The 11,733-nt window shown below is 37.4% G+C and overlaps 1 protein-coding gene across 1 annotated transcript; it reads right to left on the reverse strand.

Moving 5' to 3' along the window:
• Positions 1–2,892: 2,892 nt before the first annotated feature.
• LOC134746392 (lysozyme-like) lies at positions 2,893–8,323 on the reverse strand. Its single transcript, XM_063680760.1, has 4 exons — positions 8,092–8,323; positions 5,381–5,560; positions 4,799–4,872; positions 2,893–3,516 (listed from the first exon to the last, which is right to left on the reverse strand). Exons 1-4 carry the CDS (start codon positions 8,165–8,167, stop codon positions 3,370–3,372), a joined length of 477 nt encoding a protein of 158 aa, XP_063536830.1. The 5' UTR covers positions 8,168–8,323; the 3' UTR covers positions 2,893–3,369.
• Between the last annotated feature and the right edge of the window lie 3,410 nt (positions 8,324–11,733).

Here is an 11,733-nt window from a genome sequence, read left to right on the forward strand (position 1 = left end):
AAAATGAACAGACATTCGTAGAATACTAATAAACAGTTAGAAGTTTGAAACGTTTGTGTGTGACAGCGAGCGCTTCAAGTGGAATTGGCTGGAGTCGGTCCCAAGTTGGTGCTAAGTTGGTCCAACTTGGGAATTTATGGACTGATGCGGCTCCCAATGATGGATTGAGTGTGAAGTTGAGGCCGTAACTTCTCAACCTATCGTAGGGATACCAAACATAGCAAGATACTAAGTACTAGAGAAATTCTTAAGAATTTGTACTTATAAATACTAAAACTATAGGGTTGGGAAAGCATAAGCTGATATTTCAGCCTTTAACGAGCTTTCAGAGTTAGACCAAGATAAGTCTGCACCTGTAGCGGTTTTGATGGCGCAGCCTGTGCACGTGTGTATTTTATACGTATAAACGTATAAACAACATTTGACAAGTGTGCTGTTAATCGCTGCAGACTTATCGTGGCCTCACTCTAACCAGCTTTAACATTTTTATACGGCTTTCACTTAATCGTCTAAATTCTAAAAGCTGTGATGTAGGTATCAGAGCAGTGAAAGAGAGCTTTCGAGGAGCAAAAGATGATAGTTAAGCCTTTATATAACTTTTAACTGGCTTGTACAGCTTTTACTTAGCATTTATACAGCTCATATGCTACTAAAAGCTAGAGAAAACTGTGCCCTATTTGCTTGTATGAAGGTAGAGTAAACGTTCACTCTATTACAACTTACTTCTCTAGCTTAAAACTTGTGTTTAGAACTTTAAAGTTAAGTTGAAAGTGTAATACGGCTAGTGTAAATGATAAAATGGCTTAGCAACAGTTTGTAGCTAGTGAGAAATATGCAACTTGTATTTAATTTGGACATATCCACATGTTTATAAGTATACAACTTTACTAAGCATGGTCGTATGCCTATTTTTACATGTAATTAGAAAATAATTGGATGAAGTGGGAATTCAAATTCAAATAAAGGTAGGTAAAATTTTGATTAAAGGAAGGAACAAATGAGCCCTCAATAGATACTGGATACAATGAATAAACTGCTGTCGAAATCTAAGGTAAACCGCAATATTTAAACTGAAGAGTTCCTTCCAAAATAAATATTCCATTTATGCTATTTTTAGACTGCCATTGCTGTTTTAATTGAAGTCACGACTTAATAAGTAAGTAGCAAAATTGGGGTGGGGCCCGTCTATTAACTGTCAAATAATATTCCTAACCATCTAAACTGTCCTAAACTAATTTTTCGTACTTCTTGCCGAGGGGTGTGGTATTTCAGCGGTTCCATGTGAATCTGACGAATACTACTCCGGAACGGATGACGCCACAGAATAATGTGTCGCCGAAATGATTTTTAGTTTTGAAGATTTTTATTATTGTAAAAAAAAACTTTAACCTTTACAAGTAGAAAACTATAGTTGGTCAAACCAAATTGTCAGTAAATAAGAACAAAAAAAACTATACTCATCCTTTTCTTTTGGGTGCGTGTACTTGTGTAAGACAAAGATAGTATGATTCTCTCTGTCTATGTTTGAAATGAGACAGTCCTTTGACAAACTATAGTTGATTTATGGAATTTTGAATGTTCTGAAATAAATATATTTTTTTATTTTTTTTATTTATGATATCACTCACCGCCGGAATAAAAACTTTTAAACTTGGTAATATCACTTTTTGCCACTCGTTTCTATTGCGTAACCTCATGTCAATACAATTTGATACAATAGAGGTATTTTAGAGTTATCCTGCAAAAACAAGATGCTAATGACGTGAAATGACATAAAACAACCAAAGTGTACTTTTACCCTAATAGGCAAATATTATCTAAACATCCCCTTGCCGCCGCAAATGACAAGCTTTAATGATGAGCATTGAGGTCTTTAACAGCATTGTCTCTAAACAAATACCGCCATCTATTTAATCACACACCAAATTAAATTAAGCGCCGCCAACACTCCGACCCCACTTAACACCTCAAGTATACCTCAAGGACCTTCTATTGACGTCGCGTAAATTTCCAACTTTCTTGAATATTCATATTCATGTCACACTTGTCTTCCTTCCTCCCTACCAAAAAAGCTCACCTGGAAAGGAATTTCCCCTCGTTTAGCATACATCGCTGCTTTAGCAAAGTACAAAGAACAGTTTGTAGCATATGGGACGGCAATGGATGGATGTAGTGTGGTATTGTGGGGGATGATGTTAAGTGCGCCTTCATAAAGGATAGTGTGTGCTCGTTCATTTTCAATGAAACTATGCTTCGACACGTCATTCTTATTTAATTTTACAGCATGTTTTATGCATACCATAAAGTTACTCGTTAAAACAGGAATTTTAAATTCTTATTTATAAAAGCCTGCACTTGACACGGGCTTGTTAACTTTGTGGTTCATTATTTTTAGTTCGTTACAAAAATATATGAATAGATCTATATAATAATTAAAGCAAATAAACTGTATAAAGGAGCAAACTAATACTTATAACTAAAATAAATCTCAAAATGGTGTTTGCGGCATGGTACCGAAGCTAATTGTTAGATTGACGAATTAAGAAACACAAGTACATATAATTGGTCAAACTAAATTGGCAGTAAATATTGTAAATAAGAACCAAAAAAACTATACTCATCCTTTTTTTTTGGGTGCTAGTACTAGTGTAAGACAAAGATAGTTCGACTTTCTCTGTCTATATTTGAAATGAGACAGTCCTTTGACAAACTATAGATGTTTTGCTAGTATAACTCCTACTCGTTCTATTTTTGTATTTAAATTTTTGATAGATAGATAGAATAGATAAATGATTTATTTGTACAGCTGCAATTACACACAATATTAATTTACAAACACATCAGAAGAAAATTTCATTGGCAAAATTAACTAAAATTACTAAAACCAGACATTAAATATAGGCATGTAACTAATAGTACATGCTAAATTTTATTTCATCCTTTTCAGGCATGTGAAAACCTTCTACTTATTAAATATATACCTTCTACTACTTAAAATTAGCAGCAAGCTACCAGCTCTTCGGTTTCTGAATCTCTTTAGCAGGTTTTTGAATAAACTCAGAGCATCAAGATCCTAATATAAATCAAGGGAGGGGGGGACTGACGCGACTGGGGTGTTGGACTGTGACAGCTGTTTCGGGTCGCACCCAATCGCTATGGAGTGGTCATGTCTTCATTATTTTGTGGACGATAGAGCGTCAGTTGTGTGCTTGCTTTTACTACAGGCCGTTGTCTAACCCCGATGGATGTCGAGTTGCGGAAAATGCCCAGCAAAACTAACTAACTATCCATCCCCGCGATCCCTAGCCGGGTGGTACCGTTCGAGCGGGACCATGTTGGGTCGCAGTGAAGAATGGAACAAATAATATTTTATAAGTTGAGCGCACAGTCTTGGAATCTCTGCAGCCACCGATGGCCATTAGCCGAGCGATTCAAGGGTGCTGTGCATCCATATCCGCCGTTACCGTTGATCATGATATAATCGAAGCAGTTCGTCACGCCGTCGCTGTTACAATCCTGAAATAAACAAACAAAACGTTGGTTCTTGAAATGGAGGAAGGAAGGTTCGCTCAACTTTTTTGTTACCATGTCTTTGGCAAGGTTACAGCTGGCCTGATGGTATATAAGCAGCAGCAACTTTTAACATCTTGCTTTCTTTCACCGCACCGCGCACTGCAGGACGCTTGCAACTTCATTGATTTTAAGAACCTGTACACTTTGCCTAAAACCCATACTGGGATCCCGTTGTTTGACATAATTATTATGATTGTCAGATTATTGTTAGTCATAACTCTAAAAACAGTTATCTTTTCAGGATTTTCGTGAGGTTATCCTATAGTATGTTTGTAAGTAGTTGATAAGAGAATAAAAAGGCTTTTTATTATTATTATTTATTATCCTATAGATAGGTTAGGTTTGTACCTATTATAGCAATCCGGAAAAGTTACGCCTTTCTAAGAAAAACCAAATTATGACTAACGAAAATGAGGACAAACAATACATTATGACTTCAATTCAAACATATATGGGAAACAATAGAGACCCACCCATATACCCTTAAGAAACCCTGGGCAGGGATAACTCGCTCATAATAATAAAACCGGAACGTTTGCGGGAAAAAAATCCTCTGAAACCGCACAATACACGACCATTTATGTTCCATTGTTCTAGGAATCCAGGATAAAAGCATGGAACGCGCCGCTAAACGCGCGCGGTGCGGTGAAAGAAAGCATAGATTTTGAAAGTACATAAATAAATAAGTAATATAAACTTTACGGATCTCGATTTCAAGATGTTTGTAACAGGTATACCTACCTAGTAAAGGGGGGTCCCTTTCTTAGACATAATTATTGAAAGTCATAATGTAATGATTGTCATATTATCATTAGTCATAATTCTGAAACCGTTAACTTTTCAGGATTTTCCTCGGGTTATCCTATAGATAGGTTAGGTTAGGTTTGTTTTATGGCAATCCTGAAAAGTTACGAGTTTCTGAGAAAAACGAAGTTATGACTAATGATAATATGACAATCATTACATTATGACTTTCAATAATTATGTCAAACAATAGAGACCCATGTAAAGGATATGTTCATGAAACTTATGAAAGGTAAACTACAATCCAACCACAAGCTCCATCCATTTTTGAGCTGAGGAATCGGGAGAATATGCCTCCGGCACATCCACACAGTCACACACAGTGTAAAATCAGCCTTTTAACGCGTAGTCTGATCTGTTTTCCGGGCAAGCAAATCTGAGCTCTTGTGCATGCAGGGTGAATTTTATCAATTTACCTTACCTTTCCAAATTTCTGCAAATAGCCTTCGACGATCCTTAAGGCGCAGTGGTAGCTTCTCGCGCAGTCTTCCCAAGCTGTAAATAAATCAATAATAATTTTGTAAAGAACTAGATGCTAAAATGTCGCCGTGATCGTTCTTCTTGTTTCATTAATACTATAATTTGCGCCCAATTTCTTCTTTATGTCGGATCAGTACAGTTTGATAACAAGTAGCAATAGGGAGTCCTTTGAAAATGTTATATAAGTCTTACAAAATTAGACTACCAGTACCAAGTTTCTCTCGGGGTTGGCCTTAGATCAGCGTCTACCCACTATACGATTGAAAATTTAAAAGGGCTGCAGTACCCAGCAGCCGCGAGCCACATCACAGCGTGATAATAACTAGGTGCATACCAGAAGGGCAGGCACACTCACCAAGGTTCCTCTCAGGATCATCTTCAGGTAATGTAACTTTTCCAGTCTATTCAATACACCCTGGAGATGTTAAAAGGCCCGCAGTATTCGCCTGTGCAACCGTGTGAGACATCTCAGCCTGTAGTCACGTGACACAGGCCTGCACATCTGCAGAACACAGAGACTCACCATGGTTCCTCTCAGGATCGTCCTCCGGAAGTGTGACCTTACCAGAGTCTATCCAATACACTCTGGAGATGTTGAAAGGCCCGCAGTACCCTGCAGTGCAGCCGTGAGACACATCGCAGCCTGTAGCGACGTGACAAAGGCAGCGGTAGCAAGCTTGTGACAGGTTTGAGATGTACAAGCCTGAAAAAGTTCGTTTTTGTAGATGGCGCCAGCATAGGTTTTACCTGTCTCTAGATTTGATCTATGAGATATAGGCATATCTCATAGGCTAGCTTCCAGGCTATAAAATTAATGAAAAAAAACAGAATTTGACACTATTTGTAGGATTGACAGGTAAAACCTATGATGGCGGCGCCATCTGTAAAATACTTCGGCCGGCCAACTTCATTCCCCTGTCTATCACACACTTATTTTTGCAAGCTTCCTAAATTCGCGCAAAATTATACCTATTATCATCATATTCATCTTTTTTAGGGTTCCGTACCCAAAGGGTAAAAACGGGACCCTATTACTAAGACTCCTCTGTCCGTCTGTCTGTCTGTCACCAGGCTCTATCTCATCAACCGTGATAGCTAGATAGTTGAAAATTTCACAGATGATGTATTTCTGTTGCCGCTATACTATAATACTAAAAAGAACGGGAACCTCGGTTTTTTTATAATTGTCAAAAGGCAATTACGTTAAATTACTGATAAAACAATCGGGAGTTGTGTCCAATTTTCCATAGTCGTAGCCGCACTCAACAAATTAATGTTTAGATTAGGCATCAATTATTATTATCAATCACGTGTAATGTTCCAAATGGAATTTCAATCCACTTAGACACGTGTCATCCATTAGTTGTGCATTGTGCATTACATTTACTAAGTAATTTACAGGTAAATGTGCAATTATAACATAAGTGCCTATAGTCCGGCAAGGTAATTTCGCGCCTTTTACTAGAGTTAGACCAAGATAAGTCAGCAACGATTTTGATACATAGAACACGCAGTGAAAGTGTTATTTATGTGTGTTTGACGACCGGTTTGGCCTAGTGGGTAGTGACCCTGCCTGTGAAGCCGATGGTCCTGGGTTCGAATCCTGGTAAGGGCATTTATTTGTGTGATGAGCACAGATATTTGTTCCTGAGTCATGGGTGTTTTCTATGTATTTAAGTATTTATATATTATATATATCGTTGCCTGAGTACCCACAACACAAGCCTCCTTGGGCTTACCGTGGGACTTAGTCAATCTGTGTAAGAATGTTGCTATAATGTTTATTATTTATTTATTTATTTATTTATTTATTTATTTATTTATACGTCATAATTTCATAGCAGTTTGACGTTTAAAATAACACTTGCATTGCGTGTGCTATCAAAATCGTTGCAGATTTTTCTTGGTCTAACTCTATTTAGGTAACTTGGAGGATATAACCAAATGGAGACGCCTTAACTGTAATTTTCTGTACAAAACAGTCCCAATTTTTACGGGGGAGGGGAACGTCAAATGTATACGTAACGTAAAGATAGCCATGTCAGATAAACGTCAGTCCATACATTGTGTATGACCATTGGTCATAGAGTTTCGAGAGAGAGGAATGCTTGTTAATAGCTACTCCGTTTGGTTATATCCTCCAAGATTGGTAACTAACCTCGTAAGACCCACCATACAGTGTTCCTATTTTGAATTTGAGTGAATGAATTTCGTTTTAAAAAGCAATGAAGCAGAAATAAATGCTAGTTAATTTGGTTCATGAGAAATTCTATGGGTCGGTTGCACCAAACTGTTTGTCATCGTTAAAGAGTTTGCTAAATTGTATTGTATGGAAAGTTTCATATTAGTAAACCGCCGCGGCGAGCCCGGTGACGTTGATCAGTCTGTTAAGTGCGGATGGTGCAACTGGCACTAATTAGATTACAACGAATAGATATGTACATTTTTAACGACCGGTCGGTCTGGCCTAGTGGTGACCTTGCCTGTAAAGCCGATGGTCCTGGGTTCGAATCCCGGTAAGGGCATTTATTTGTGTGGTGAGCACAGATATTTGTTTAGAGTCATGGATGCTTTATATGTATTTAAGTATTTATATCTTAGGTATAATCATTCTGTTTACCCATAACACAAGCCTTCTTGAGCTTACTATGGGGACTTAGTCAATTTGTGTAAGGATGTTCCATAATATTTATAGATTTGTTGTAATGTACATTGAGTGTCATGCACAAGGGTATAACCCTTTTCTTGGCAAATAAAATAATAATAATACGTGTTCAAAAATCTACAAAACAAATAGAAAAGAGGATTCAAAATTATGTACTTATTAAAAATATATAGATTTGTTACATTTTATTTAAACCATATATTATATACCTATATAGCTTTATTTGCTATAAATATAACAAAAAAGAGAGTAGGTACAAAATGAGATTAAAAGAATAGCAAATAAAGTATAGGTAATTCTAATAACTGGCACTATTACTCTATAATTTGCTGTAACTGAATTAAAATTGTCAACAACAGTGCTAGGATGTTGAATGGAAGAGTTCAAGCACCGGAAAATACCTTAGACTCCATCTAAGCTTACTTTGCACCAATTTGAATAGAACAAAGTGCGGGAGTGTCATTATAAACGTAATAATTTCATAGAAATTTGACATTAAGGATGCTTTTGCAACACTTTATCAGTGCAAATGCCAATGCAGTTATTTTAGCCTGACTCTACCGACTCACCAGTGGAACCAGTTATGCAGTAAAAACCCAACATTACACCTATGAAAGGTAACACAATTTTAAGAAACAATCTCATGGTTCTAAAACTGACAGAATCACTGAACGATCGAACACCAAATTCAAAATTTAAAATATTTTTCCGCGCTCCAACTTTTTTGTAAGTCACTGGCCGTAATAATGTTTTTAAAAATAGATGGAGCTCTATGGTAAACAAGCGTCTGGTTTTAAAGGCATAGTTAAACTGTTTTGTTTTATTATAAACACGAGAAGGGCATTTTGGATCAGGTTTCTGCGCAAGAGACTGGTTTGGATGTTAAAAGTAGATGTATTCAGACTTTAACAATTGAAGTATTTGTGTTTATTTGACTTTACTCGCGGTGCATCTCGCGCGCACCATTATATAAGTACGAGCGAGATGCACTGCACTGTTGTTATTGTGAAGTGAATATCAAATCAAGTTGTATGTTTTATGTTGGAATGTTGTTCTAGGTTAAGTTGGATGCTTCGTACTTGAACGATCAATTAAATTATTATCAAAAAGGTTAATTATAAGTTTGTCAAGCCATTTCCCTCGGTAGATAAAGGCAGCAAATTTATAAAATGTAGGCGCGATGGGTTGTCCTCCCATAGAAAATTTAAATTTCACGCGTTTTTCTACTGACAAAGTAAGTTTGCCAGAGTATAGATATATTTATAATAATTATAATATTTGTCGTGACAAGTGTTGGAACAATATCGGATAGGTAGGGTACTTTAACTCAATAAATAAGTTTACCTTACCAATTTTTTTTTAACAAGCAGATACGTCTGCGAGCGATACTCCAAATTTTATATTCAAGAAAAAAATGAAAAAAGCTAACCTTTCCGAAAGATTTAGTTTCTCGGCTGCTGGCAGTGGTCACCGTTTACGATCAAGCGTCAATAACGCGAGCGCATTCAAAAAAATCCTTTATTACTCACGCCGTCTATTCTTGTAACTTACCTATGTTGAACAAATAACTCTTTGAATCTTTGCCGTTAAGTTTTGGAACAAGATACCGTTATCCGTGACGCAATCCCAATTTGTACCATCACACAAAGGGAGGCTTAAAAATTGTGGTTTCCCGAAACTTAGTGCCACCGCACACTAGCGTCTTTTAAGCGTCGACGTCTAGTCAGCGCTATAAATGGCGTCGCTGCGCAGTTGCGCCAACGTTACGTCGAGCAGCAGCCATAAGCCCGCTCCAGACTACGCGGCACGAAGCCGCGAACGCGAGTGTGAAGTCGATTTCGCTGATTAGCGAACTAGACTCCACACTCGCGTTCGCGCCGCGATTCGCGCACGAGTGTGGAGGGTCCTATAGTTGACTAGACGCCGGTCGGCTCGAGAGAAAGAAATTCTGTTTTCCCTGCTTATTAAACGGTTACTACACTTCATGGAAATGGCCTGAAATACATTTAAATTCAAGAGCTTTCTACATAACAAGCTACCTCCGATTCTAGTCACAGAGCACACGAGCACACGAGTATACGTCAGTAATTCGTCTTGGCACGAACCTCAACGCGACTGACAGGTTCCGTGCCAACTCGTTAAGCTCTGGCCAGAGTAGCGTTTCACAAGTTATTTTTTAAATTCTTCATATATGAACATGAACAATTATGCTTATCAAATAAGTTGTCAGAGCCATGCTATTCTTAACATGTTCCGTGAGTGACGAATCCGTGGTAGCCAATACATTCAAAGTAATTCCTCAATTTTATGTTATGTAACAAAAATTTTATAACTAGGTACTTCCGACCTAAGCTAACTCGAACAAATATCAAAATGCCACAGAAAACGGCATATTTTCATAGCAATTAGACATTAGCGTGTTCAGACGGAGATATAATTCTTTCACCAATGGTATTACAGAATGGTCGTAAAATACATTGGCATTTTACTGCGGCATTTTGTTGATAATTTTAACAAAAGTGTGTATCAAAGCTAAAGGAGATTATTTTAGAGATAATATATATTATGTTTTTTTTTTAGTTAAATGATTGTACTTTTATTTTAATAATGGCATTTTGTACGAGACGTGAAACTAAGACAATATTACAACTAGGGAACAAATCTTTTTTAGAGTTCCGTACCCAAAGGGTAAAAACGGGACCCTATTATTAAGACTCCACTGTCTGTTTGTCTGTCTGTCACCAGGCTGTATCTCATGAACCATGATAGCTAATAGACAGTTGGAATTTTCACAGATACCTATATGTTGCGGCTATAACAATAAATACTAAAAAGTACGAAACCCTCGGTGGGCGAGTCCGACTCGTACTTGTTCGCCTTTTTTATTTATTAAACATGTATTTTGTCAACGTATTTTTGGCCATGTATGTTCTTCTTGGTCTCCCTCTCTTCCGCCTCCCTTCTAAACGTCGAACCAAACCGTCGTCGTAAAGATCGTATCAGTATCAGGCGGTCAAACGGAAGGCTCAGGAAAGAGAAACATGGAAATTGCTCCACCGACAAGAGCTAGGCTCTTAAATTAATGATGATGATGATTTTTGGCCCACCCTGTAATGTAGTGGACAAAAAGACAAATTAGAACGAGGCAATTCGTCCGCTCCGCGCTCCTTACCACTACTACAATTAAAAATGTTACTTTTGTGTGTATGTAAGTTTATCACGAAATCAATGGTTTATGATGATTTATGATTTACCGCCACGCCAATCGCTTCTATTCAGCCTAAACGTTAAACGTAGCCTTAGCATTAAACTGCTAATGCTGTTTGCACTCGCCGCTAACGAAGAGCGTTTAGCTAGTAGCCGTCGCTCCTAACTTCATGAGGCCAAGCTCAAATTAAAGGGGCCCACTGACTATCACACACTTCGTTATCTAGCTCTCTAACACCTGCATATTCGAGCGATAGAGAGGCAAATAGATGAACAAACGAAAGAAACGACTCAACGTTCCGGATAAGTTTGATTCGAATTTTCAACCAACCGACGGACACGGAATGGTCAAATTCAATTGTTATTTCGTTTCGTTTATTTAGAAAATGAAAACGTCAAGCTAAGATCAATTATAATATTTCCGACGCTCTAGATGAGTAGACTTTAGTACCTATTTATCTACTATTTGTATAGGTAAGTACAAAACCAAAAACCAAAACTCATAATAACCCAAAAAGTAAACACACTCATAAAAAGATTCCCTTATTCCCTCAAAAACAACAAAACAGAATTTTAAAAACTTGGACGCTAAAAAGTTATTACCCATTTCTAATATTGTCATTTCCGTGGCCGAGAATTCTTCGTCGGAGCCATCATCACCGTGTCCACTTTTGTCATTCGCGTGGTCCTCGCTCCCCTTTCCGTCATTTTCTAGTACAAATATTATTTTGCGGTTCGTAAATTGAACTAGGTTAATTCTCGCCGTTGTTACAAAGGGAATAAGACTGAATTTTGAAAATGAGAGCAAATTTTAAGAAGACTTGATGATATAATTTTTTTGCGGTCTTTCTCATTTCCACTAATGAGATTCAGCGATATCGCTGCTTTATTCTGATAAAATCCGTTTCGCACTCTGTTTTAAAATTAACGTGACATAATTTGGTAGTCTCATTTACTTGTGAACATTTTCTCTTTAGGAAAAGTAGAGAAAAGTATATGTTCCA

The sequence above is a fragment of the Cydia strobilella genome, chromosome 13 (genome assembly GCF_947568885.1).
Source record: "Cydia strobilella chromosome 13, ilCydStro3.1, whole genome shotgun sequence".
In the NCBI taxonomy this organism is placed as follows: domain Eukaryota; kingdom Metazoa; phylum Arthropoda; class Insecta; order Lepidoptera; family Tortricidae; genus Cydia; species Cydia strobilella.